A 27,968-nucleotide genomic window follows, 5' to 3' on the forward strand; every position below is an offset into this window, starting at 1 on the left:
ATGTGTCACTTGGACAACCTCCTACTGGATGAACTTTCTACCAGTGCAAAGATTCCTCTGCCTTATCCTGATCCAGCAGATTTGGGAGTTTGTTGCCTGATTTGATGTCATTCATGATTTTTTTAAAGCATTGTCTGTCAGTCTTCCACGTAGAGTAGCTCTTTGACAGTTCCTCTGATCCCTGTAGTATCTGATTAATCACAAAAAATACCAATAGACCCATTTGTTTGATTTGCTTCATTTGTACCAAAATATATCAGTGACATTGAATTTAATTGCACCTAGATTCCATTGGAATCAATGGAACCAATAAATTATGGCACATCTTAAATCTCATTGTTTTCAGTGAGAATGAAGTGCCCATAATGTATTCTTTCATGCAAGCACAGTCCTGATTTAGCTTCCAAAGAGACCATTTACTTTGCCCAAGTACCAAACATTATACCTGGAGAGAGATCAATTTTTATTATCCTCGGGTGCAGAATAGTCTTGAATCTGTTCATACAATAAAATGAGTGATCAGAGATTGCCTTCCTAGTAGCCCGTCCATGATATTATGACTAAGGATGGGTGAATCTGTCAGTTTCAATTTTTCTGTTTTTCATTTTCCCCATTTTAAGCTATCCTATTTCCCAAAGTAAATTTCTTTTATTACAAAATCTGCATAAAATTCATAAATATATCTTCCTTAACAGTTGCATGTTTATGCGTGTTTGCCCAAGATAAGCATTCTTAAAAGGGTGTCTTTTCGATATAATTGTCCTTTCTATATTTTCTTTCATGAATATACAGAGTTTTATGCACCTTTATCACTTAAGTATGTTTTTTTGCGGGGGGGGGGTGTTTCTGGAAATAATGACATGCTCCCCATAGCTGGCAAGATCAAGCAAGAATTGCACAGACTTTAGTAAAGTGCCTTTAATGCTAATATTGGGGCTACATATAGAATTTTGGAATCTACAAGAGGAATTTCCAACCCCCATTTATTAGTGAGTTCATTAAGGTGGAGACTCTTAGAATATTTTGAACCATTTCTTCCAACATTTTTCACCACCTAGGCTGAGTTGTTGTTTAACTTAGCCACGGACTCCCATCCTTTCTCTTGACTGCTTATGTCTCACATTATTTCCATTATGTCCCCAGCTTCCCCACAATCTCTCACAAATAGTACCAAAAAATTGTGAAAAAATACAAATATTGAAGGATATTGGCATTTTAGTGTGCATACTGATTCCAAAATCAGTACGGATAAACTCCTTTCAGAATGTGCTCTGAACAAAACTCTTCTCCACCGTCGCTTCTCATAGAAGCGCTCTTGGGCCATATCACTACACCCTACGTTCAGAGGCCATGGAGGGCCACTGGAATAGAAAGCCCGTTGTTCAAGGCCTTCCCAGATGCTTAGCCTCTTTACGGTGAGAAACCGGACTATCAGAGGGCATGCAATCCAGATAGAATAATGCTATACCCTCGTTGTTAGCAAACCCTTGCCAAGACTCTGGCAAATTGCGTGCACTCAGAATGCAAGGCCACGTGGAGTCCCAACAAATCATGTCAGTGCTTTAAAATAACAGCAGCAACAGCAAAAGGAAATACATGTTCGAGAGGCATAAAGCGTGCCGCTTCAGCTGAGGCCCCATGATTCTGTTTTTTTCCCCTTAAAAATTCATTTAGAAAATATATTAAGCACTCCTGTTGCTTCGTTCATTAATGGGTCATGGTTCTCTTCTCTTTGCTGACTTGTAGTTTTGAAAGACAACTGCTCGCCTGATCAATAATCTTTTTGGAAAGTAAAGATCCAGGACACTTCTCAGAAATTGATTTTTAGCTTTGCATCTTCAGCAAGAACTACCAGACTATTAGGGCAGAAGAGAGAAAAATATTATCACATGGCCAGACGGCAAGTGACTAACTTTATTTGGAGATGACGGAGAGAGATAAGTTGTACGTTTGTGTGTTTTGAGCAAAAATATTGCACAAAGCCTGCAGAATACTGGACAAAAGCAAATGATCGTGACTTGTGTTGGCAAAGCTTTCTTCTCGCTTAGAAAGAATGCATTTGCTTAGATGGGGATTCATTCATATTTTGGGGAAGAGGAATTTTTCCAAAATATTTGGAAAATTAATTTTGTGAAAAATTAAAACGGTAATAATAATAGCAACAATAGTAATCAGAAGCAGCATAACACAATTAATGGGGTTAATAACTGACTGGTGCAAATAGCCCAGTGAGACTGGCACCAGGGACCTTGCCTATCGAAAGCATTAGGGGCTATAACGAATAAGGCTCTGCCACTCTCAAATGGTGTGAGCAGCTTCAAGATCCGTGTAAATTAGTTCCAGTGGGATATACTTCCTTTGAACCATCTCCAAAGATACTCACTTGACATTCTGACAGCAGGCAAATTTACTTGGATACAATTCATGAATGAAGTACAGTATGTGGCAAATGATTAAATAACATTTTCAGTCAATGGATGCTCTCCTTAATACCTCTTGTGCCAGCTGGCATTTAACTTTCTTTTCATTAACATCTCTTAACGTTGCGCACTGGTTAACCTTACGATCCAACTTTACCAGTTCATGTCATTAGTAAATATATCTTTGCTGCAATTCTTTTCTCAGATCAAATAAACATGGAATCATTTGAAACTGCTAAAGCATTCAGCATTCCATTTGTGCTTAAGGTGTATTTATATTTCTAATAAGTTACTATGGCACAGATGTGAAAAATCGTTTAATTTCCCTTCTTCAGCTATTTTGAGCAATCAGACCTTGACTCCATCATTACATCTCTGGCTTCAGATTTCCATAATAAGGACATCCTAAATTATACTAATATTCATAGATAAGGATAGCTCTGTATTTATTGGCTTTTCAAACCCACTGTAAAGGTATGAACAGAGTATTGCTTAACCACACTGTGCCAATCACTATTATCTGTTTACTACATTTACACAAAAGGAAGACTCCTCTAAATGTATGACAGTCTCCTCCTACAAAGGATGAGTAGACAGGAAAAAAAAAAACTCACTGGTTAAAATAAATTACCTGTAATATAATGTAGCTTTTATAAAATTAAGGGATTATCCACCTGCATATTTCAATCATTCTCTCACATACAGACACAAATACATACATATACATACACACATATATTCCCACCCCTTGTTCCAGAAGAAACATCAAAAGAAGTGTGTGTGTGTGTGGGGGGGAGCATGATGGAGCCTGGATGAAAAAGAAGGATAGTAGCAATGGGAAAGGAAGGAAAGAATGGACAGGGGTGAGGTGAGGTGAGGTGAGGTGAGGTGAGGTGAGGTGAGGTGGGGTGAGGTGAGGTGGGGTGAGGTGAGATGAAGGAAAGGAAAGGAAAGGAAAGGAAAGGAAAGGAAAGGAAAGGAAAGGAAAGGAAAGGAAAGGAAAGGAAAGGAAAGAGAATCGCCCTATTAAGCATTAGAAAGGGTTAAATTCACCAGGCAAACAGCTTCTCCCAGATACAGGTAGTCCTTGACTTATGACCCCAATAGGGACCAGAAAATTGTCATTAAATGAGGCATCACATGACCACACCTGATTTTACAACATTTTTTGCAGCAGTCATTAAATGGTTCCCTATTGATTTTGCTTGTTGGAAGCTGGTTGGAAAGGTTGCAAATGGCGATCACATGACCCTGGGACACTGCAATTGTTGTAAATACATTGCCAAGTGCCCGAATTTTGATCATGTGACTGCGGGGATGCTGCAATGGTAGTAAGTGCAAGGACTGGTTGTAAGTCACTTTTTTCAATGCCATCATAACTTCAAATGGTTGCTAAATGAATGCTCGTAAGTTGAGGACTACTTGTAGGAGCTAATTTTCAGGTTTTCTGCTTTTCAGCAGGTGTGTTGTAATTATTGGCACCTCCAGCTCATTTTTTTGGTTTTGTTTTCAGCAGCTTCTATTATCATCAGTGAATGCCAACCCCTCAATTTGCAGGCAAATTATTACGTATATATGCTATGTGTTTAGTAGAACAGAATTAGAAACAAAACATCACAATCATAACAGCCACAAAGCAAGAAGTATCAACCCAGTGTCAAGACAAATATGTCTATATACTGAACAGCAAACAACAGAAGAAGAAACTATCTTTTCCCCTTGAACAATCTCTCCAATATAAATGTGAGCTGTTTTCCTATTCTCATTGCCACTGACTAAAAATTGGTTACTTGCCTTTAGACCAAATGCCCTTTGCACTAAGAAGCCTATTGAGAAAAAGAAGACAGACACCTTTAAATTATGGATCTGCAGACGGTTATAAGAAAACCATGGACGGTCAGAGAACCAACATGGAAACAGAAACTCACATGATCAGGAAGCAGAAACTCACCTGCTTTGGGCATGAGATGCAAATAAATGATGGACTTGAAAAAACTGTGCCTGACAAGGCTGAGGGAAGTAAGAAAAAAGGAAGACGACCAGATCAGGCAGACCAACAGGATCCAAGAGATTACAAGATTATCCTTGGATAAACTACAATTTATTACTGGGCCAAGATCAAGATGGAAGGCATTTATCCATGGCTTCGCTAAGAAGTGTGTCTGACTCAATAATAGCTACTTAACTAGGGACGATCCATCTGGAACAGCCTTGGTAAAATGTTTGCAGAAGGCCTCTAGCTTAGAACTGGAGAAAATGGGAAGCCACTTCAGTTTGTAAAAACTCATGTGATGCATATGTATTTATGAAAGGTTTGTAAGCTGCTTGGTAAGGATTGCAGGTAGGTAAATGTGCAATAGTTAGCCCCAATTATTACTTCTGTTAGAAGAATAGCCTGTCTTCTAGTCTGCCCACAGCTTCCAGGGAAAACATTGGGAGAATTTGGCTTCACGCCATGACACATTATTGCCATCTGGCTGTTTTGAATTCTTGCAAATTCTAAACACTAATCATGAAGCAACTGATAGCTATATGGGCCCTTGGGGAAAGAAAATGGTCAGGCCAATTGTCTAGTCATTCTGGCTTTGGCTAAAGCTAGTGCTCTCGGATACTACCACACCGGCCCATTATTTATTCTGGAAGAGCTGCAGTGGGGGGAAAAGGACAACGTGAAGGTAACTGACCAGCAAAGCAGGCGGGATCTTAAGAAAGGACTAGGGAAGAAAACGTTCACGAACAACCACAGTTGTTGCTCCCCAACTGCTGGGAGGGGAAATTCCCTTAGTTTTTCCGAATCTGCTTGTTGCAATCCTTGTTTCTTTGGCAGGACCTGATCAGTGAAGGATTTCTTCCGAGTTTTATTTTTTGCTTAGCTTTTGTTTTTGTTTTTGGCTTTGGGCCGTTTAATTACCCATTTTTATTTGTTTATGCAGAAGATTTATATGCAACCTGTCTTTTATTTGGATTGTGGGGGCTCGCAAGGTTACTAAAAAACCTGGAAATATACAACCAGAAAAAGAGCGTGGAACAATAAAAAGTAATAAAAAGCAGCCATGAAAAGTGCATGGGATTAAAACAGTGTGATAAAAATAGCATTATAAAAACAGCAACAGAAGTGCACAGAAATCAAGGTCTTCGCTAAAGGCTTTTTATGAGGAGCCAGAACAGGCCTTCTGCTGAAGGGAATTCCAGGAATTGGCCCAAGAGCTCAAAATGCCACCTCCCTAGTTCCAGACAGATGGACATCAGGGATTATTAGGACATGCCAGAAAGAAAAACAAGTCCGTACCATGAGAGTTCCCTATTTCTTGTCTAAGTTGGTTTAGAATCCCTTGTTGCATCGTGAATTTCTGAAATAGAGTAAAGGAATGACCAGAGAGGTGGTTGAGTATAAGAGAATTCGGTACGCAGATTATATCTTCTATTTTCATTGATGTCTCCGAGCCCTAATTGTACTCCGTGAATGCAAAGTTTGATCACTTTTCCTGCTTTGTATGAAGTGGCATAAATTGGAGGGGAGGCTATTAGATTCTAATACTGATGCTGCTATGTTTGGAACTTCAGGTGGTGTTCAGGGATTTTTGTTTAGCTTGGTGTAATAATGTCCTGAAAATCAATCAATCAATCAATCAATCAATCAATCAATCAATCAATCAATCTACAGAACGTACATGCTGCTCCAATTAATATTGACTCTGAGTCACCTACATACACTATCATTATAAATAAGATTAAAAATGTAGAGTGTCCAAAATATACAAGATAATTAACCACATAATACATACACGGGTTACTGCCAGAGATAAATAAATTACTTCAATTAACCCTCCCCACCCCCCACCCCCATATTACAAGACGTTGTGGTCCTTCACTCAAAACGTGTAGCCTTTGGACTAACATCAAATTTCCATACCTCTTAGGGATAGATATTTGCGGCAAATTGAGATTATGTCAAAATGAGGATGTGTGCAGTGGTGTCATGATGCAAATCCTACCCTTGTGTATTTATGTCCTGACATTTGATGCAAGTACATCAGTTGTAGAGTTTGCTTCATGATGTTGTGATGCACATTTTGTTTATTTATTTATTTATTTATTAAATTTGTCCCCCGCCCATCTCCCCCCAATGGGGGACTCTGGGCGGCTCACAACACATTAAAAACAATAAATAAATGTACAATTTATTTATTTATTTAAATATTATTAATTAAATAGTAGATATTTAGTTATTTACTAATTGTTCCCCCATGGATGCCTAGTGAGAGGGTTTTCTTGATGATTTCTCCTGCCCTGCTTATTTACCTGTCAAGTAATGTACACTGGCTCCAACTGCATGATTTTCATCATCTATGCTTCCTTTATTGGTAATTTAAGTTGTGGATTTCTCTAATTCTAATTTATTCACTCTGAGAAGGGTTTGACATTTAGGAATTTATGAAGTTGCATGGTTCCTACTGTAAGCTGTATTGGGAAGTTTGCCGTATAAAATGTATTAAATTAAAAATAATGAATTCTTACCCTATTGCATCAAATGCCCCCTGTCCCATGATGCAAAGACACAGAGGCTTTTAGATTATTATTTATTAATGACTGTTTATTCAGTTGATTTCTGTACTGTTTCCTGTTTTTAAACACATCTCAATGGAGCATATATAACGTTTAAATAAAATGTTACAATAAAAATCTAGTAATACACACTTAGAGCAATTAAAACATTTAATCACTAACAAAAACCTACTACCCACCAACAATGCTCGCTCGGGGAAATTCTCAGTCAATCGTATGATGGATTAAGTGACGGGATGTAGTCCTCCAACACTTCGCCATGAACAGAGCCTTTTTTGCAAAGCCCCTTAACTATAAGAGCTGTCCTAAGATATGACGTTACAGATGACATCTCAACAGAGGAACACATGCTTGGGCCAGAGAAGACCCCAGAAGTCCCAGATTCAATCACTGGTGTTCCCCGTGAAAAGACAGACACAGGATCCTGGAATGGTGCTAGCCATCAATCAACTATGTTCAGTTAAACAAGACGCTATCATGGAATTTTGTACCATGCAGACCAGAAATACATTTGTCATGAGTAAAATTGCGGTTAATTTTTCTGCAGTGGCTCCTATGCCATTTTGAGGATCAAATCCTTCTGGGGGCAGAGGCACAGATGCACCATGAACTACGTGGATGCAGATTTTAAACATTACCCCCAAAGCATAGGAACGCTCTGCGAAGGGCCTGCAACCCAGTGATTCAGGTAGCATTAAAGTAAGCTTGGATGAGTTGATGGAACACCGTGATAAAGATCTAATCCGCCCATTCTGTAATATTTCATTCACCCCGCGGAGTCTCGTGTTTTATTATACTCATTACCCCTTGTAGTATTTTGTATTCTGCAGGAAGATGTCTTTGCTGGGGATGTATTGTTTGTTGCAAATTCTTTCCCCATAGAATGGTGCTGTTTTGAATGCTGCATGTTCCTATTCAATCCTGCCTTCCAGAAGACATATTTAGGAATTACCTTTGCTCGGCAAAGAGCTGTTTCTGCTATGACAGCAGGTGGTAGTTTAGTGGCAATTTTAGAATCAAACATTGCTGTAAATTATGTACAGCACAATGGAATTTTACAAAGCCGTTTCTCTCTCTCTCTCTCTCTCTCTCTCTCTCTCTCTCTCTCTCTCTCTCTCTTAAATAAAAGAGAAACAGCCTCCCGATGGACTGGAGGGCCTACTTTGCTCATGTCAGGCTGTAATAAAATGTTCTTGCTGCCCTGTCCTATTGTGCTAATTCTTCAGCATCACAGTAATTTCATCTTAAATACATTTTTCATACTTGAATAAACTGATCACATAAGGGGCCAAGGCAAATCCGTGCATGAACTATTGGAAACACAGGCCGGCAGAAAATAGTTGGTGATTTGTTTCTAACCCATTAGGTTAAATTCAACGAATGTGTGCGGAAGTGCCTTTGCTCACGTGCATCCCTAGTTAGCTTTGCTTTCTCCTTCTACGACTCTTCTGCTAACCTTTTTAGGTTTGCTTTTCCAGTCCCTACATCCGTGGCAGATGGCAAGCTGCTGGGGCAAGATCTATCTCTGGGCAGTCTCAGTCACAAAACGAGGCCGCCAGCGGTGCCCGCTGCAAGTGGCCGTGATGCCCTTGCCTCGTGGCCAAAACCCGTGGCATTGCATGATGACATCATCAGGATGACACCACCACACACATTTAATCCTTCCCCCACCCCCAGCCTCTCCGTGGATGTCCGTGAAAGAAACTGAATGAATCTTGCTGGGAGAAACATGTCAACTGAGCGTTAGGGCTGATTTAAAACCGGCCTGTTGGGTTAGGGTAAAAAGTGTGGATTCGGTCACTTGCTGCACAAATCATGGTGATAATTTGCTGAACGATTTGCTTAATAATGGTTTATTGAATGCATCAAACGGACTGAGCTGGCCCAACATGCTTTGTTTGCGTGTGGGGATGCCATTCCCAGAGAATTCGTTCCACAGCTTTGGAGCAGTTGAGGCTCAGTCTTAGACTCTGACTTGGGTAATTTTACAATCAGGTAAGTTGAATTGATTAGGTAAGTCTAACAGATTAAGGTAAGGTAAACATGACAGTGAATTCTAGCTCATTACCTTTCAGATCGTTTGTATATTCTAGCAAGATGAATAAATCATTTCTGGTGAGGGGAATCAGCATGAACATGGCGGCATGTGGAAAACAGTCATTTGTTCAGATTTGACACACCATAGCATTGTTCAGCTACTTTACTTACTTTGTTGTAAGCTGGTTCTTTTGTACTGACATAACTGTAACATATTATAATAACAACTCATGATGAGAATGACAGTAAGGAGCTCAAAGGAATGCGTTTCAGAACAATGCACCGTTTCAAGATTACTTTTCTAAAAAATCCTACCACGTACAGACTGGCAGGTAAAACAGTGCCTGGTTACTTGAAGTCCCTGAACTGAGCTGAAATGTTGGCTTACCGTGGACACTTTACTGCACTTGCATTGCACCATTAATTGCCAGGAGCTATTTATGAAATATGGCAGTATTGCAAGCCTGATCAATATTTAAATAATTAATAAATAAGTGAGCGAGCAAGCAAGCAAGCACACAACAGCCACGCACAACCAAACCGAGCAGCTATGGGGAACTCAGGGCTTTACTGGGTAAACCAGAGTCCCTGCGTCGATGATAATTTGTAGCCATCAGCAGTTTCTGCATTAGCCGCTGCTCTTCCGGAGGGTCTGGCAATAGACTGCAGAACGGAGCACAGACATTAACCACGCGTGCTTCCTCCTGCAGCTCAAATAAGCCGATCCTTTACTCTACTCCCTTTCCTCACCGTTAAGGCCAGCTGCTTCTGATGCACCATTCAGAGCCAGTTTCTACCTTTCTTTACTCTCTCCTTTTGAATGCCCCCAACTTTGTGTTGTCACCTGAAATGGGTCAACCTGCTGGCGTATCTTGGCTAGGGCCAGGTGCTCTCAAGCGGTTGGCAGAAGAACCTTGGGATGTCTGGAGGATTAGGGCTGTAGGAATATTTGATTCAAAAGGGATCCAAACGATCAAACAGAACGGAACGCTGCACATTCATTCATCTGGATATTTTTGCACATGTCCAAAAAGGGCTTTCTCCAAATCATGGACATTCGGGTCGACTCAGCTGGGTTGTCCACACCAAACTGGATTGATTCAAACTGCCCAACTGAACTGAACTGATTTTCTGAATTCAATCAAACATTTGAATCTGATTTTGCCAGATTCACTCAAGCCTATGATGTGTAATGAACATATTTGTAGTATTGTGGTACTAGAGAGTCTTCCCCCCAAATACTCTCCATGTAGAAACTGCTTTAGATCCATTTTATTTCCCCCCCACTTTATAAAAAGTTTACGTGCACTTTTTTTAAACAATCCATTCGGCAGAACGCTTTTAAAACAAACATTTACAGCTTAATGCTTCTATGCAATTATAAACATTCTCTTCCTGGTTTTATTTCATTTTCATCCATTAAGGAAATAAATTGTAAATCATACAATCTTGTGTTGCTAATGGGGTTTAATGCATACGGGGAGCAGGGAGAGCCGAACACATTAAATAGAACAAATGGGTGGCTACAGGTCTTTTCTCTTTTGCGTGCAAGACCCTTTTGGTGATCATTCCTCAACTCTAGATTGGCTGCATTCATGCCACCCACGTACACTCAGTGCATGCCATTCACATACTAGTCTTATATACCAGCATTTAGACTGCAGCTAGTTTTTCTGCTATAATTCTTGCCATGAACAATGCAATCTCCCTGTCCTTAAATTGACTGGCTTCACCCAGCATACTAGATCAAAACCATACCCCTCTCCTTCTAGCCTAGTACAATATGTGAACCCAGCCACTCTGGTTTGTATACCTTGGCTTATGGCTTAGTGCATTCATGAACTCCAGCCAATAATTAATGGTTAAGCCATGGCTTAGCATGACTCTCAACTCTCCTACTGTGGGCTGGCAGTTTTATAAAAACAGGGACATCTGGAAAGGGTGGAAATAAATATGACATTTCAACAGGTTTTTGTGGAAGGGAAGTTTATATATTAGCAAACAACGATGGAGGTTCCAAAACCCATGTAGTGTATTGCATTATTTTATTATTTTGTATTATTATTATTATTATTATTATTATTATTATTATTATTATTATTATTGGGTTTGTTTTACAGCTTGACCTTTTAATTGATAATTAATTAATGTGTATTTATTTTTTAATTGTTTGTGGGTTTTGTTTTAATTGTGAGCCACCCAGAGTCACCCATTGGGGGAGATGGGCAGCATACAACTTTAATAAATAAATAAATAAATATTATTATTCTATTTTATCATTAATATTAGTACAGCTCCTAGAATCCAACTGGACTGAGAGGATAGATAAATCCCATAAATAAATAAGTAAATAAAGTTTTTATTTAAATCATTTTTAACGGATACAGTAATTAATTTAGGGGTAAATCAGCTATTTAACTTTTTATGGCATTTTATTTACAGTACATCCTGTCCTTTTGTGACCCCAGAGAAAAATAAATTACAATAGTTTAATAGGGACACATGAATTCCCAGCCCAGTTCAGAATTGGCCTGGTAATTACAAGCTTTCTCCACATCCATTAGGGATTACTTCTGAAAAGTCACTCCTACACAGAAACTCTGGCACAACTATGTGCTGATGGGCTATGTAAAAATTACCTATGACCTTGGCCCCTAAAAAATAGTTCCCAGTCATGGCTTTGAACAACTTTCCACAACCTGATGCCTTCCCAAAGTATGGTACTTCTGTATGTTGCTAGAATTCAAGTTTTTATGCTCTAGCTTTCTGCGCCTATAAACCTATTGACTGTTAGGGACAATAAATACAGAATGAGCAGAAGGTCTCTACACTTTGATCATCTTTCCTTGTCTAAAAAGTCTTACTTTGGATGTCTCTGTGTAACATTCCTCCGATTGGTAAATCACATTCTCAGTGATTTCCTCACTTCCTTCCTGAAATCTAGGTATTATTGATAATTAGACCTGAACTAGGACAACCATCATATAAAATGTTTATGTGAAACAAATCAAAAGCCTTGTCCTAAGTGGAGAAGATGTTGACCACACATCTGCTTGGTTGGGTAATACAGTCATATCGTTCCTAGCAATCAATGTATTTCATTGCAAATAAAGCATTACATGTCTTTTGGAAACATGTCCACAAAACAGGGTGACAACCCACAGATATACAGAAGTTACAGCATATATTATGAAGCAGACAGATGAGAATCCCCAAGTCCCAGGTAATGTCAAACTCTGAGGATTTATTAAAAGCTCTTGGCTTGAAGACAGTTTTAGTTTTGCAATTGGATATAGAGTAGAGAGAGAATACAATCGCCTGCTATGATAGCAAGGCTCAGAAAACAGTTATAAGGGCAAAAAGGCCATAGAATAAACCACAAGGATAAGCAGCCAAAACCTGCTGCCCTTCCATGGCCAAAGTGGAAGTGAAGATTTTGGAGGCTGAGAAGCTGCACCATCCAGTAATGATCAGAGCTAACAGAGTGCCAGGGATCCCTCTGAAAGAGCATGAACAGTACAGGTCATTGACTAATAAAAACAGAAGGACATTCTCTCAAGGCTTTTGCTAATGAGCATCGGGGGTTAGCAGCAAAGACAATACAACATCAGACCAAGGAGAGAAAGAGGGGTGAAGTGCATGGGGATGGAAAGGTGTAAAAGATGAAGCAACAAGGAGTAGGTCAGTGGCTGAGGCCAGAAAGGGCTGCTTTTCCATCATGGTGCCTACATCATCCAGTTGGCTACCTTGCTGATGGCCTTCTGGAGGCTTTTGAAGTTTGAGCTTTTTTAGATAGTGTTGAGGGGAATGGTTCTGATTGTTGCTACCTGAGTATCCATTTTTAATGATTTGGTTATTGTTGTCAGTGTTATGACTAAGTATGGTGTCATTCATATTGTATTACACTTTATTGTTATTGTATTTTAATATGTTGCCACGAGTCTTGAAATTTGGTGGTATACAAACATGATACATAAGAGTCAAATAAATAGTGCTTTTACATTCTCAGGGCACACCCACAGGACTCTTTTGCACTAATGCCAAAGTAATGTTACATTCACGTTCCCATGACATCGTTGCTTATAAACAACTGGGCTAACTAACTTCCAGCTCATTTGCAGGACAGCAGCAATCACTGTTTGCAGCAGTCACATGAGGCTGGAGGCAGGCAGTTTGCCATCGGTGGGAACTCCTGGAACTTGTAAAATTGTGCAAAATGGTGGCTTTATAGCTGCCCCTCATGATAATTCTCTGTAGCCTTTCAAATTACTCTAGAAAAAAATGCTGTATGAGCTAAGAGGGAGGAGGAGGAGAAGGTGGCATTCACATTTTATGTGATCCCCTATTAGCTAGCTGGCTGGCGGAAGGACTGATTGACCTTCCCAGAGATTGTCCTGATTTGTGAAATGCCACCAAAAGGAAAATTGTTGGTCAATGAGATTTGGTATCTGAATTTTTTCAGAGCAAAACTGTAGCTGTATGAAAGTGCCACTAGGGAACCATTGTATCAGAAGTCTATGCACTCATAAAACAAGAGCCTTCTTTAAAAAAAAAAAAATCCAGATGTGTCTACTTCCAGCATAATCTGTCAGGAATGTTTATGGTGGAGAAGAGTTGTTATGTGGAAAATGTCAGGAAAAAAGAAGGAAGAATGGAGGGGAAAAGATCCTGCACAGCTTAGTTCCTACATCCATTTGACCACTCCATGGATGTTATGAAGTGAACTACGATTCACAAAAATGAATGCCTTTTAATTAAAGTTGTTAGCCTGAAAAGATGCTACCAGACTCTGATTTTTGGTTACCAATTTACAGTAAGTTTCCAGCAAAAGATAGGCTTGAAGGATCCATATGGTAGAATGATAAGTTCCCCTTTGGGCATCAGGAATTGCTCCCAACTGGGTCTTGGCTTCAACTGGAACAATCAACTTAGGGAGTGGGAATATTTAAGGAATAAGCATACAATAGAACATTTTACAGCATTTGGTTACATGGCTGTACTTGCTATCTGTGTAGGCTAAACAGAAACTCCTTTACCAAGATAATATATTGTGTGCTGGGGAAAGGCAATGGGAACAACTGGAATCAAAATGCTCTTACTCTTATTATTATTTTAATGTCTGGATGCTGAGCCAAATATAGTCGTTCTAGCAAAGCAAGACTTCAAACTCATACCTATTTCATTTGCTTCAGCAAAGCGTGCGTGAATACCCCTTCTTTCCATTCACAACATTTCAGAGGATACTTACTGTAGAGAGAAAAATACTGCACAGGTGGATAAGATCACCATGGGTAACAGGCTGTAGCCTAGCACACTTGCTACACATCCATGGGAAACACCTACGATGCTCATCAGATTCAACAAAGCATGGATTGCTATGCAGCCAATAACACTGGTGCCATAAACGTAGCCAAAATGGACTTTTCCTGCCTGCAGAAATGAGCAAAGAGAAGAGCGTGTCACTGTCCCAATGCCAGTTGGGCTAGAGAAGAAAGGCTGTCATATTCTTCAATATAAGGAAAAATATCGGTCTGAGGAACTACAATGTTTTAAAACTCACAGCTCATTAAACTTTGTAAGTCAAATGTTATCTATGCTATCAAGAGAATGTATACTAAATATATATGTATAGAAATGTTGCTACACTTTATTCTGAGGAAGAAAGTAGGATGTTGATTAGTTAGCAAGATTGAAAAATAAAGGAGGATATAGAGAAACATACAAGAAAACTCTAAGTTGTCATAAGATCTTCTTTATGCATGATAACTCACTCAGAAGAGAATATAAGCTCTTCTTAAGCTGTTCTCCCAATCCTCCTCCTCCTCCTCTTCATCTATGCAAAATATTATTTGATAAGGTACAAAAGGTAGTCATCAACAGTCAAGCAATCCCTTCCCTTCCCTTCCCTTCCCTTCCCTTCCCTTCCCTTCCCTTCCCTTCCCTTCCCTTCCCTTCCCTTCCCTTCCCTTCCCTTCCCTTCCTCAGATTGGTATGATCTCCAGTACTCAGGACAGTTTTTCTGTTGCATACACATTAATAGCATTACAGTGCTAAGATCTCAAACCCATTGCCACAAGATTTTAATCCAAAGCCTGCCATGAAAATATGAAGGACATTTTTAAGTGTGAAAGAAAATGAGTGGGAAACCATTTTTCCCAACACTCATATTTCCAACACTAACAATTTTGCTGCTGGCATGTTATCGGTGTATAACACCTTTAGTGTAACAGATTACTATCTACTTCCTCTGCAATCATTAAAGGCTTTCAATAGACTTAGCATTTTCAATTTGGGTCGACACATTTGATCCACAATATTTTCTACAGATGTTGTACATAACACAATGCCAGCAATAACCAGCCAATATTGTTCCAGCTTGTTTGAATAATTGACAAAGCAACATTTAGCAGCATAATCTAAGATTAACAAATTGCTATGCCAGAGGCAGAAGAAGGTAAGATTGTGGCTAAATGAAAACTTGCTTTGATATACTACTTGATGCAAGCGATGGAGGGCATTAGAAAGGAAGAAGGTGAAGCTGGAACAGCTCCAGTCAAATTGGTTTTATCTCCTTTAGTTTCATTAGAGTCTTATTTTAAATGAGGGCAGGAGTAGGCCGTGAAAAAAAATCCACTGAATTGAAGCTTTAGGCGTCTGATTGAGTTTATTTATTTTTTTGGATTTTTAGATTGCTGCAATTGTGGGACTCTCAGCAGTTATATAAACAGGAGCACACTTAATTTTTTTCCAAGAGTAAGAATTCATGATCTAACCCTCAGACAATCACTCTCATGTAGAAAAGTCCTCAGTCCTGAACTGAACTAAAGTATAGCAAAGATGTCACGGCCTTTCTCGGGTTGGTGATAAATGTGGCCAGATACTGATCCATAAGGCCAACAGTTCATAATTTTTCTTTGAAGGGTTGGACTTGTTCTGTCCCAATATATTAATACACCAACTGCCCAAGTTGTCTGATCTTTCATATTTTTGAGACAATAAAAGATAGAGCTCATGATTGCTTTAAGGATATTTTAATGCAAAACTTTAATCCCTGCTAACCTGCCATTGGTCATGCAAAAAAGCAAAGTGAGTGAGAACCAGTGTTGGAAGAGACTCAAAATATAAAAACTGCATCTCACTTAACTTTTCAGATTGTAGGCACCGTCTCTAAGTTAAATCCCCAGTCTTACTCTGTTTATTAATCCACAGTCCTTTACACCTTTTTTCATTTAAATCAAATCCCCTTCTGAAAGTTAACGATGTCAGAGTACGCTATTGTCAATAAGTTCCAAGATTAATTGTTTCAGCTAGCAACGCTGAAGGCAAAGAAGGAAGGAATCCCCTGACAAGGGTTATAAAAACCTACACGAAGTATCTCAGGCTGACTGAAATATCGGAGTCAATGATTGACAGATAAGCACCCTTAGAGCTGGTAAGTCTAGCGTACCAGGAGCCATGTTGCTCCAAGGGCCAAGCAGAAAACCAAAGGCCCGGTCAGGTCTGTCTCATTCATGATGCTGGCTTCAGCAGGCTTCATTGGGTTTAGCACTGTTAATGTTTTTTGCCAGATATGACTGAAGTTGATTCCCAGCTCTGCAACAGAAAACAGAAAAGAGTTCATCCTTTAAGGGAAAACTTTTGTGCAATGGTGCCTCAAGGAGCTTGAGAGACCAAAGAAGAAAACAGCCAGTTGGCTGTGGATGTTCTAACGACCCAAAGGATATAGTACAACTTAATCTGGACTCCAGCTGGGAGGTGTGGGTTACTAAATTATGAAAGTGAAATCCATGTCAAATTAGAAAAGGGAAACTGTGCAAAAATGATAAACTCTAGGACTATTAACTGGGCTGTTTAAATGTGGACAACCATGAGATGTCAGCCAAGAGTGACCATTCTCAATGTTTCTTTGCTACATTCTGCATTTGAAGGACCACCTTTTCCCAGTTTCATCTGCCCAACCCACCAGATCGGGGAGGCAGGGTATGTTACGGATCCTGCCCCCCCATTAAGAAGGTCATCTAGTGGGACCGAGAAGAAGGGACTTCTCCGTGGTGGCTCCTAGTGGAACATCATCCCTGTAGAGATAAGACTGGCCCCCACCTTGATGCTCTTCCACAAGGCCCTGAAGACATGATTTTGCCAGCGGGCCTGGGGGTCCCAGGTTGATCCGGAGCCCATCAAATGGCTAGTATAAATATGTTGTTGTCTCCAGGGGGGTGGGGTGGGGCTGTAGTGGGTTTTGTATTTGGGGTTTTTATTCCTGTAAGCCACCCAGAATCACCATGAGTCAGTTGGGCAGCCATATAAATTACTTAAATAAATAAAATAAATACATAAATTCTTGTGGCCACCTCAATTTTTCCAGGCCAGATATGGTATGCTTTGATTTATGAAGTGCGCACACACACACATCTTTATCAAATGAACAATTAATAACTTTAAAAACATGAATGATACCAAAGCTGTATGATCTGTTTCTCTTGTAATTGGTATAAAATATGGATGAAACAAGACATACTTAACTAAAACCACTGTTGGACTTGCATTTTAGGTACAAGCTTGTTAATGGAATTGGGGCTGCCTTACTCATTTGATTAACAATTGACTCTTAGCTTCCATTTATTTAACTTTCTGCTTTGTTTCTATTTTTTTTTTTGTAATAACTTTATTAAATTTTTAAGCAAAAAAGATAAAAACTAACAGAAACTAATATTAATATGAGGAAAAGAAAAAAGGAAGGGAGGGAGGGAGGGAGGCAAAAGTGCAGAAAAAGAAGGAAAAAAGAAATATAAAGAAATGACTTCCGATTTTCTTTTATAAGAGTTATAAGTACAAAATTAAATTGAACTCTTACTCTATGATTACAACATAACTTTCATTTTTTCTATCATCTACTATTTTTTCTAATCATCAAACCCATATATCTTTACTTCGTTTTTTTCTGTTTCACACAAAAAGTCAAAAAGGGGTTTCCAATCGGCATTAATCAGTGTCTTTTCTCTAATCAAAGCTGTCAATTTAGCCGTCTCAGCAAGCTCCATCATCTTCACCATCCACTCTTCCCTTGTGGGTATTGTCAAATCTTTCCACTGTTGTGCATATACAAGTCTTGCTGCTCAAGATACTGTTTTGTTTCTAGAAGCTGATGATCCGTTTTAACAGAATGGAAAGTAGGTGATGCTTGGATTCCCACGCGTGTGACACTGGGGTTCAATACTGACATATCTGTGAGTAGCTTACTACAAACCTGACTGGCTTTTTAGTCTACCTTGCATGACAAGCACCTGATAAGCCTCATGCATGATGGTATTTGTAGTCTGGGTGGTCACTATAGATCCATGCTGACCATATTACCCTAAACATGGAAGAGTCAGCTTCAGTTCCAAAGGAGCTCAGTTCAGACCTGCAACATTTAAAGTCTTCTCACTTAAGGGCCATGTTCAACTCCTCTTTGGAGTTCAGCTGGGCCCTTACAGCTCGTTCCTTCTCCTGGAACGGTACAATCTCAATTTTCAAGATCCATTTTCCAAGTCTCCCACCTGTGCTCCTAATAAGGTACTGTGCCGTGAAGCCAGCTTACTTAAAATAGAAAGTTTTGTCTGGACTCACCTCTTTTCTTACTCTCTTAGGCTTCTTTTTTCCCCCACTGGCCCGGCTGTACTAACTCTGGTTGACAGCTTCAAGTCTTCCTGGAGCCAGGCACTTCACAAAAAATTAAAATCTTTTGGCTTTTCCTGGGCTGCCATCCCCCAGATGGGCTATGAACGTGCCTTAGCCTATCTTAAGCAGCACACTATTGACTTGGAGTTATAAACAGACCATTCAGACTTGCCCAGAAATGTTTATTTGAGCCTCTCTGCTCATCTCCTCCACCCTGACAGGCACCTCAGTTGTATCACAGTTCTCCAAATCAGAAGAGCTTTATCTTTGGCCAGGTTTAACACCCTTCCCACAACATCCCTTTTGAGCAGGGACTGTGCCCTGCAGCAGAGGAGCAATCAAAACACTAGATCACATTATATGATACTGCTCATTCTATGCTCACGCTGTCCAAGAATTGTTCCCACTTTTAGTCAAGCACCCCAGTTGCCTGGACTCCCTGTATCTCTAGGCGCTGTAATCAGACCCATCTGACTGCACCTCGCTGAAGGTTGCTAAATACTGCTCTACTGTTTGTACAACACGCCACAGTCTTTTTTCCAATAGTTCTTAGACATCTCCCATCTGGCTCTGTTGAACATCTATTTTAGCTGTATCTATTTTTTTTAAAAATAGTCTGTCTATGGTTTATGAAAACAGGATGTTCAAGCTTGTTATTCCACAGATCCCACAGTTAATGTCAATTTCATCCTTCCTTCATCTTATATCAGCAAGTTATTGGCTTAGGAACTCAAGTAATTGCTCCAAAACCTTTAACTAACATGACATTTCAAAGAAAGCAATGGCGGAGGGCGGAGCTGGCGTCGCGGCGATACGGCGGGGGATCCTGGGCTCCCAGGATCGCAGCTGATATCTCCTCCCCCGGACGGTCCCGATGGACCTAAGCCGTCCCGTAGAGATGGCGAACGCAAAGGGCGCGTCCCGCGGATCTCAGGGACGCCGCAAGTCCCAGATCGATCCCAGGAGAAGCTCTTGAAGCCGGCGGAGGAGAGGCAGCCAAAAATGGCTGCGAAAGCCGGGACAGCTCCAAAGGAAGATGGAAGAGAGGGGTGTCAACTGGGTGAGATGGACTTTTACTATTCAACTATTCTTAGAGAACACCTTAAGCAACTTAAAGAGATTTTTAAAAGTGAAGAAAAGTGGATTAAGCGGCGAGATTGAACCTTATAAAAAAAAAAGGGGAGAAAATTTTTCTTTTCAACTTTCCCTTTTTAGTGGAATTGACAAGATGTTTTTCTTTTAAAAAAATATATTTTTAACTGGATTGGCTTTCTCTTTTTAATACTCAATAACTCTTTATTTTAAGCCTTTTTTCTTTTTTACTAAGATTTCTTTATTGTTATAAGAAATTTATATTTTTTTGACTTTGAAATGGGGAAAGTGGAGTTAAGAGAAAGTAAATGAAAGAAAGTTGCACTGCCATCCAGAGGCTCGACTTAGTGCTTTCTTTTTTCATTGTGACGCACGCTCAAGGACTCTGTGCTTTCTAAAAAGATAGTGGGATGTGCATGTTTATACAGGTGCCATCCGTAATTATAAACAAGAAAGTGGAGTTGAAAGCGATTTTGAAAATACTAAGATGGAAAGTTTGAGCTAGTCACAAGAGTTCTGATTAGTGGCAGTAGCTCTTCTTTCTGCTAGAAGCTCTGCTTTGCTCTCTATTCCCCCCTCAGTTGGATTTTTTTTTTTTTAAAGAGACTTAGTCTTTCCCCTCCTTTCTTTTTCTTTTTATTTTTCCTTTTTTTTTTTTTTTCTCCTTTTGCTTCTTTTTTTTTCTTATTTTTGGCAAGAACAAAGATAAAGAATCCTTTGACTCAATGAAAGTTTATCAAGATAATAGACTATACGAGAAATACAATGCAGAAAAAGATCTTTAAACTATTGAGGATGACTGTAAAAAATTGGAAGAAGAGCTGCAGAAATTCTTTAAAAAAAAAAAAGAAAAAGAAAAAAAGATATTAAAGCTAAAATGGACTTAATTAAACATAAAATGGGATCATTGGAAAAGGAAGAAATAGTACAAGAAATCAGAAACATTAAACAGAATTATTGTGAGGCCTATAAACTGAGAATTAAAAGGGTTAATCAACTGATAAATGAAGAGAGACAGATTTGTTCTTGGCACTGAGGGTGAGAAAAAGATTATACAAGATCATAATGGAAAATTGTACTAAGAGAATGCATAAAAAGAAGAAGTAAAACAATATTGAAAGAAACCACTGCAGATGTTTAAAGAAAAAATCAGGGGAATACAACAATGATGGAACTGACAGAAGCTTCCAAAAGCAGAATGTTCAAAAGGACATTTATTATTGCTTTCTCTTATCCAATAATATAGAAAAAGGAATAAACAGCTAGATATTTTGGGATATTGAATGAAAAGGGTGAACTCAAAATTATGCAAGCGCTGGAATAAAGTATAAATCTGAGATATATAGTTAAAAATTCTATAACATGTAGTGAAGAATCTGGTTAGAACTGTAACCTGGTTAGAACTGTAATTGATACTGTAACTGATATTGGTTAGAACTGTAACTCTTAAGAATTGGGAAAATTAAAAAGTACTTATGCAGGAGGAAGTTATTGAAAATTATGGAATGTGCAGAGATGAGTTAAATTGAGATTTGAAACTAGAGTAAGAAGATAAGTAATTTTATATGACATGGGATTTGTTTTTACTAATGATTAGATGAGAAAATATAGTAATGTAATGGATTAGGAAACTTTATAATAGAAATTTGATATTAATTATTATATATATACACATATAATAGATAGATGGAAATGTATTACTAATCCTATTGAAAGTTAAAATTTCTTGTAATATATGATTTTATAGATTAGCTATGAATGATTAATAATTGTTAATTGATAAGTATACAAGTATATTTTGAATAGATGATATGAGAATTTAAGATTATGAAAGGGGCACCAACGAGTTGGTAACTGGTTGACACACGGTATAAAATGGAAGATGCTTTTTTATGCCTTTTTATGTTTTTGTTTGTTCATGTTTGTTTTGTGTTTGTTGTAAAAATAAAAAAAACATTAAAAAAAAAAAAAAGAAAGCAATGGCAAAAAGACCAAAGAGTCAAAATTATAAATGTTAAGTTGATCCAGGGAAAATCAAATTCAGTTTTTAGTTGTACAGAAATTAAAAAAAAAACACTTCAAGGGAATTAAGTTGATCAAAGACAGCAGTATTATGTAAGACCCAATGTACTCCCCACATGAGAATCCCATAATGCAACCTTCTCATGAGTAAGGGGATCAAAACGACACCTGTGATCCAACATTTTACATCTATGTCTTGCAGGGTTAAATGCAGCTATTGGAAGCAACCACTGAACACAAACTTTCAAGTTGAGCCCCAAGAAAAGCTGAACCTATAACAGAAGCTAAAACTAATATCTAATGTGGAACTTGAAAAATTGTGAAAACTCATGCTTTCCAACAGGCAACTACAATTTATGTAATGAGAATCTTAATGGATCAGTAGCTTATAAATTATCTTAAAATTGAATGAAGAAATGGAAGTAGGAAGGCGTCTTAAAATACAAATCAATCCTAGACTTCAAATTCATAATTTATCTTTCTACCCATGATAAATTTATATTTAACAACCAAGAAGGCTTTCCAGGGATCATTACAATGAGATAGATAAAAAATTAACAGAGTTTAGCATGATTTGTAAATCCAGTTAATATTTCTTTTGCTTAACATGGTTGTAAGGCTAAGATTGCCGTGACCACATATGCTACTCAATTTTTTTCTCCAAGGAGGTTGCTCTGAGGAGTAGGTTTCAGCTAATGGACTGAGATACTAACTCTATTTTCTATCCTAGGGATTTGTAGAAATAAAGATGGTGCAGATCACAAAATCCTGCTGAGATATCATAAAATAAGCAGTGCAGTTTCTGTGTCTTTTTCCCTGTAAGTAAGTCAACATCATTTAAGGAAAGTTACTCTTAAGTAAATGAGTATAGGATTGCACCCTAAGTATCTCAACTAGAGATTCTGAATATAGGATTTTCACCTCTTTGAAATATCAAACATAGTGGTTTTATAGTAAAGTAGATTCACTGAGACTCACAGGAACTTTTTCAAGTTTTGGATTAATCGATCATGAAAAAAACCTATGGAAATTTATTATAAAATATGTAAACAAGATTATAAGAAGCGTTTATTAATTATAGGTATCTTAGCATGATATCTGATTATGCAATATAAATACAGAGGGAAAGGCAATGTGATGAAATCTGAATGCAAAATTTATTGGGTTGCTGTCATCTAGAGGTAGTAAAGTGTATGATGTATGTGCCATAAATATGACTTAATGGCTTTATTTTCCATGCAAATGGTGGTGCTGCCATTTCGAACATAAACATGTGTCTGTGATACAAATGCAAGACAACAAATTAAATGGATTTTCCCCTCCCTTTTCTGATGTGGCCCCTTCAGACAACATTCGTTTTCAACATATTTCACCTTGAATTTTGACTGTATTAAGATCAGGCTAGTTACAACTTCATTGCAGCTTGTCTCAAAAAGAAATATGCAAATGCAGAAGATCATTGGATGACCCTTATGGGCTTCTCATGCTGGAAAGGCAGAACTCTGCACATTCCATGTACATGAGAGCTGGTATGTTATAGAGTTTAAGGAGCTGGACTGACACCAAGAAGACCCAACATGAAGTCCACCCTTAGCCATGGAAGCTGACTGGGTGGCTTTGGATCAGTAACTCTTTCCAGCCCAGTTTACATCACAAGGATGGGAAAAATTAGGAGGAGGGACAACTCTGTACGCCATCTTGAGGAGATTAATTTTGGGCCAGATGATCCTTGTAGTCCCTTCCAACTCTACCATTCTATGATCTTGAGCTCCTGGAGCAAAGGTGGGATCTAAATCAAAGAAGTAAATATTTCCACCTTCAGGTAAAAGTTTAGCAAAGGGGAGATTCTCTAAATAATCCTGTGAATATGTATTTTATAGAATTCATAGTGTTATTGAACATTAAATATTACGGGGCGGGGGATGTGTTGGGGGCAGGGGGAAGGCAAGTGAATTATTTAGTAGCACAGAATCTGTGAGGAGTATTCCTAGTTTCTGCTTTACCCAGATCTGCCAGAACATACGCACTGTATAATGAAGTGTTTTGAGTTTGTACCTTCAAGCAAAGGTGGCTCTTCATCAAAACTATCAGAGTAAGTATTGCTGGATGGAAACTGAGAAGCATCTGCTGGTTGGAAGATCTGGCCCCCAAGTGGCTGAGAAGCAGAGGCATCGGATTGCGGCACAGCCCCCGTCCAGAGTCTGGGACAAAGAAAGCATTAAGAAAAAGGCACTGCTGGAACGAAGAGGCATGTCCAGTGGACGTTTCTTTAGACTGTATGCATGCCCCCATGTCTACGTTAGCATACATTGTTCTCTATCCCTTCCAGAATTAAGACAACTGAAGCTGCTAAAATAACTTCCCCAATATCTGGTACTATTTCACATAATCTTACTGCCCAAAACATACATCGATGCTGCTTATCCTTAGGGTGGGAAGCATCTTCACGTGATTTCCCCACAAACCATTTTGATAAAGGGATCATGAAGGAATCATGTTGACCAGCTAGAGGTGAGGATCTTTTTAAGGTGACTGGGATTATATTTCTTTATTTCTTTAGACAATGTATATGGCTACCTTTCTTATGTTCCATAACTCTGGGTGGCTCACAGCAGCAACAAAAAAAGCATGTGCAAAAGCAATACAAAACCAACATCCCAAAAATTAAAAATAGCACCCGGCACCCTCAAGCAATGCTACTGAATAACAATAACAAAAATTACTGGGCTCCAGTGTCATCTGATCCCAATACTTGGGGGAAGAGTCAACTTTTCAAGCCTTCCCGAAGGTTAGAAAGGTGGGGGGCTGCTGAATCTCAGGAGGGAGGGTCTTCCACAGAGGAAGGGCCACTACTAAGAAGATGCGCTTCCTTGGTTCCACTAGGTGGCAACCCCCAAGGGAAGGGACGTGGAGCACACTCACTTGGAATGGGCAGATACCTTCAGAGATATTCTCCTTCCTAAATAATCGGAGACTCCTAATATACAAAAACAGTCCCAGAGTACCAGTGGAAGTACTTCACAGAGAACAAAAAATGGCAACAGTACTAAGTATGTATCCCTGCCAAAAGAAAATACATTGAAGATGGGGAAATCTGTCCACTGATTTATGGATACTACAGTTCTGTATTTTCCCATCCGACTACACAAACCATGATCGTAATATATCAGACAATATTAGAGTCCTCCTCGGTCAAGTAATTCTAAGCCTGGCCATCTGTGGATTAAGGAAGAACTTTTGAATGAAAAAAGATATTATAAAAATATTTCATATTGGAAATTAAATGTTAACTGATATCTGACAATAAAGGTATCAGATATGAACACAGTAATATCAAATGCCATAGATAATGTGTTAATGCAAAGGTTAGACCTTCAAAATCTCAATTTTTCTCCTCAAGCTACTTAGCAACGTAATCTACAATTTGTGCTAAAGCTTGATATTTTTAGCAAAATTGGAATGGCAGTGTATGAAACGTAATGTTTGCTTCGTTTCTGAGAGTCAGCCTTTTATGCTTTCATGCACACAGTTGAATTCATTTCCTTTTCATACTTCGTTTCAGCTTTATTTATGTTTAAAGTTCTGAATTTTCTAGACCAAGGAGAAGCAAACGTTTTAGGCAAGGGTGGATTTCCATTTTTCAGAACGTGTGATGGCCTTTTCCCAAGTACCTGTTGTGAGAGAGCTTTCCCAATCATAAAATGGCAGCCATAGTAGTCATGGCCAGTCCCCAAATGCCTACGAAGTGGCATACGGTAGTTGTCCAGTAGAAGCCACAATGATATCACATGTATCATGGCATCATCGGACATTTACATGATGTCACAAGGCGTGCAATGTCACTTGCCCCCCTCCCCAGAGACACCTAGGCAATCTGGGGAGCTTGCTCCTCGTAGCCTCTTCTAGCACCTTCCCAAGGTTGCCCTTGCTATTTTGAGGATCGGGCAGGAGAATTAAAATATGATGGGGCAGGAACCAAGCAAGTACTAAGAGAGGTATTCATGAATGAATTAGTGTCCACCAACAGCACTGTTTCTACTTTTTAAGTCAGTGTTTCTCAACCTTGGGAACGTTAAGATGTGTGGACTTCAACTCCCCACTATGGGAAACTATCCCAACTATCCATCTCCCCAAGCGAGGGAAGAAGAACCAATGGACCAAGGGCTTCATTCTGTATTTCTATATATTTCTATATTTCCTTTTCCTCTTTTTAAGGTAAATGGACTACATTATTTTATTAGGCCAGTCAGCTGATAAACCTTACAAGGTCCTAAATGCTGGGCTGTTTGACTTGATTCCTTCCTTTAACAATGAAATAAGTACTGTAAAGCGTTCAACTGTGAAAATAACTAGGTTTAATGTTGTAGATGACCAAGATATACTCTATTTCGTTGCAGATTAAACGCCATGCTAAAATTAAATCACAGATATTCTCACTTTTTACCACTGTAAATAGTTCCAGAATCTTCGGGCCCATTAGAGCTTTCCTCTTGATTGTCAGCCATGTAGTTTGACTGGTAAAAATCGATATCGAATTGCAGAAAGTCTGACATTCTAAGAAGATTAAAAAAATAAAAATACAAGCACTGAAATGTTAAATGTTTTACACATGTACAGTTTGCAGCAAAAATTACTTATATAGTTTATTTCTGTGTTGCTCCAGAATTAAAGTAAATAATTTATACATTATTCTAGCCCATGGCTTTTAAACTCATTGTTTTACTGAAAATACCACAAGTGGTTGGGTTCACACAATACATTAAACCAAAATCAAATTAACTACGCTTTGGTGTATCTTGCAGGAATCACACTTTTTGGGTGTTTCAGAGGGATTTAAATGACACTGCCAGGTCTGTGGACGCAACACACTGAATCACAACGTAGCCACCTCCCTTTTAGGCTAAAATGTTTTGCAAAACCAATCCATGCAGTTAATTTATGAGGCATTAAGTGAACCCAGAAAGAGTAGATTGAACCATGGTTAGGTTAGGAGCACCACTGCTGCAAAATGGTCATACTCCTTATTTCTTCTGTCTTCAGAGTTCAAGAATGTAGGGCTGTTCTCATACTGTCAGTGCAATGGTTGAGTCTATCTGTCTATTATGGACTTGGTGAGCACTGTAACATGGACCACCAAACCACTGGATGGTTCCCCCAGTTCTGCATAGTTCTATCTCAGTCTTAAATTAGGATATGGGAAAATGACCATCTGATTTTGCACTGGTCCAGGCCTATGCAGTGTTTGATTAGCCTTTGATTCAGCCTTCCCTAATATGGTGTCCTTCAGCTGAGTCCCTTCAGAGGGATTCCCAGAATCCTTGGTCTTCATTCATGCCAGCTAGGGATTCTGGGATTTGTTGACTCAACACCCCTGGAGGAGCTGAAGGTGGGCAAGGCTTTATAAATGTATAAAGACAAAGAAATGCAAGGAAGAACTTGAGCACATTTGTACAATATATAATCATACTTTATAAATTTATAAAATATGATCAATATTTAATTTGGGCTACTTAAAAATCTACTGTTTATTCCATATTTATTTTCATATCTGTTTGCCTGGTTGCCTGTCGTCAGACTAGTCTGCTTCAACCTTATGCTTTCATTGATTAAAAATATTTTATACCACAGTTATGCTATGCACCAATTTTATTTCTTACTAATTAACAAATTGTGTTTCCAAATATAAAACAAACAAAAAAATCTGATTTATTTTTAATAAGTATAATAAATTAGGGACTTTTTATTGGAAATGTGACATTTCCTATAAATTATGCAGAAGTAAAATTATGAGCCGGAGTGTCACCATTCCTAAAACACCTCAGGTTAATATTTTAAAATTTAATCATGCTTCATTAATATTTCTTGGAAGTACCAAATCAAATCAAAACCAAACCAAACCTTCCACAAGCTGTTTTTCCTCATTTAAGATGTTTGAAACCTGTAAACAGCTGCGATTTACAAAACCAGTATAACATTTATATTTAAGGAACGTACCTTAAGAACTGTAGTCACAACTTTTCTACAACAGATTCAGTTTACGGACGTAGAGCAGAATCCAGCCAACTGTTTCACTATATTAACCAGGGTGATCTTGAGCTATTTATAACATCCTAAATTTGGCCTTCCGACAGATGCATGACAGGAAGAAAGGCATTTGGTGCCAGAGGCAGC

General features: G+C 38.7%; 1 protein-coding gene across 2 annotated transcripts; it reads right to left on the reverse strand.

Moving 5' to 3' along the window:
- Window positions 1-446: 446 nt before the first annotated feature.
- YIPF7 (Yip1 domain family member 7) lies at window positions 447-27,917 on the reverse strand. 2 transcript variants are annotated; one of them, XM_088131162.1, is made up of 6 exons: window positions 27,792-27,917; window positions 26,235-26,351; window positions 23,853-23,998; window positions 16,471-16,616; window positions 14,272-14,453; window positions 447-1,856 (listed from the first exon to the last, which is right to left on the reverse strand). In XM_088131162.1, exons 2-6 carry the CDS (start codon window positions 26,348-26,350, stop codon window positions 1,811-1,813), a joined length of 636 nt encoding a protein of 211 aa, XP_087987288.1. In that variant the 5' UTR covers window position 26,351; window positions 27,792-27,917; the 3' UTR covers window positions 447-1,810. The 2 variants fall into 2 exon arrangements, with proteins under 2 accessions (XP_087987288.1, XP_007440233.1); XM_007440171.4 differs by lacking the exon at window positions 447-1,856 and adding an exon at window positions 11,064-12,522.
- Window positions 27,918-27,968: the final 51 nt, after the last annotated feature.

The sequence above is a fragment of the Python bivittatus genome, unplaced genomic scaffold, assembly GCF_059951505.1.
Source record: "Python bivittatus isolate LINGU-HERP-01145 unplaced genomic scaffold, Pbiv_v1 ctg000970_np1212, whole genome shotgun sequence".
NCBI classification, from domain to species: Eukaryota; Metazoa; Chordata; class Lepidosauria; order Squamata; family Pythonidae; genus Python; species Python bivittatus.

Coding starts and splice junctions, on each gene's coding strand:
- YIPF7 (XM_007440171.4), bottom strand. CDS start 26,350: ATGTCAGACTTTCTGCAATTCGATATCGATTTTTACCAGTCAAACTAC. Junction 14,454..16,470: donor TTGGAGCAACATGGCTCCTG/GTACGCTAGACT, acceptor TCATTTCTGCAG/GCAGGAAAAGTCCATTTTGG. Junction 12,523..14,271: donor GCAGTATTTTTCTCTCTACA/GTAAGTATCCTC, acceptor ATGCTCTTTCAG/AGGGATCCCTGGCACTCTGT.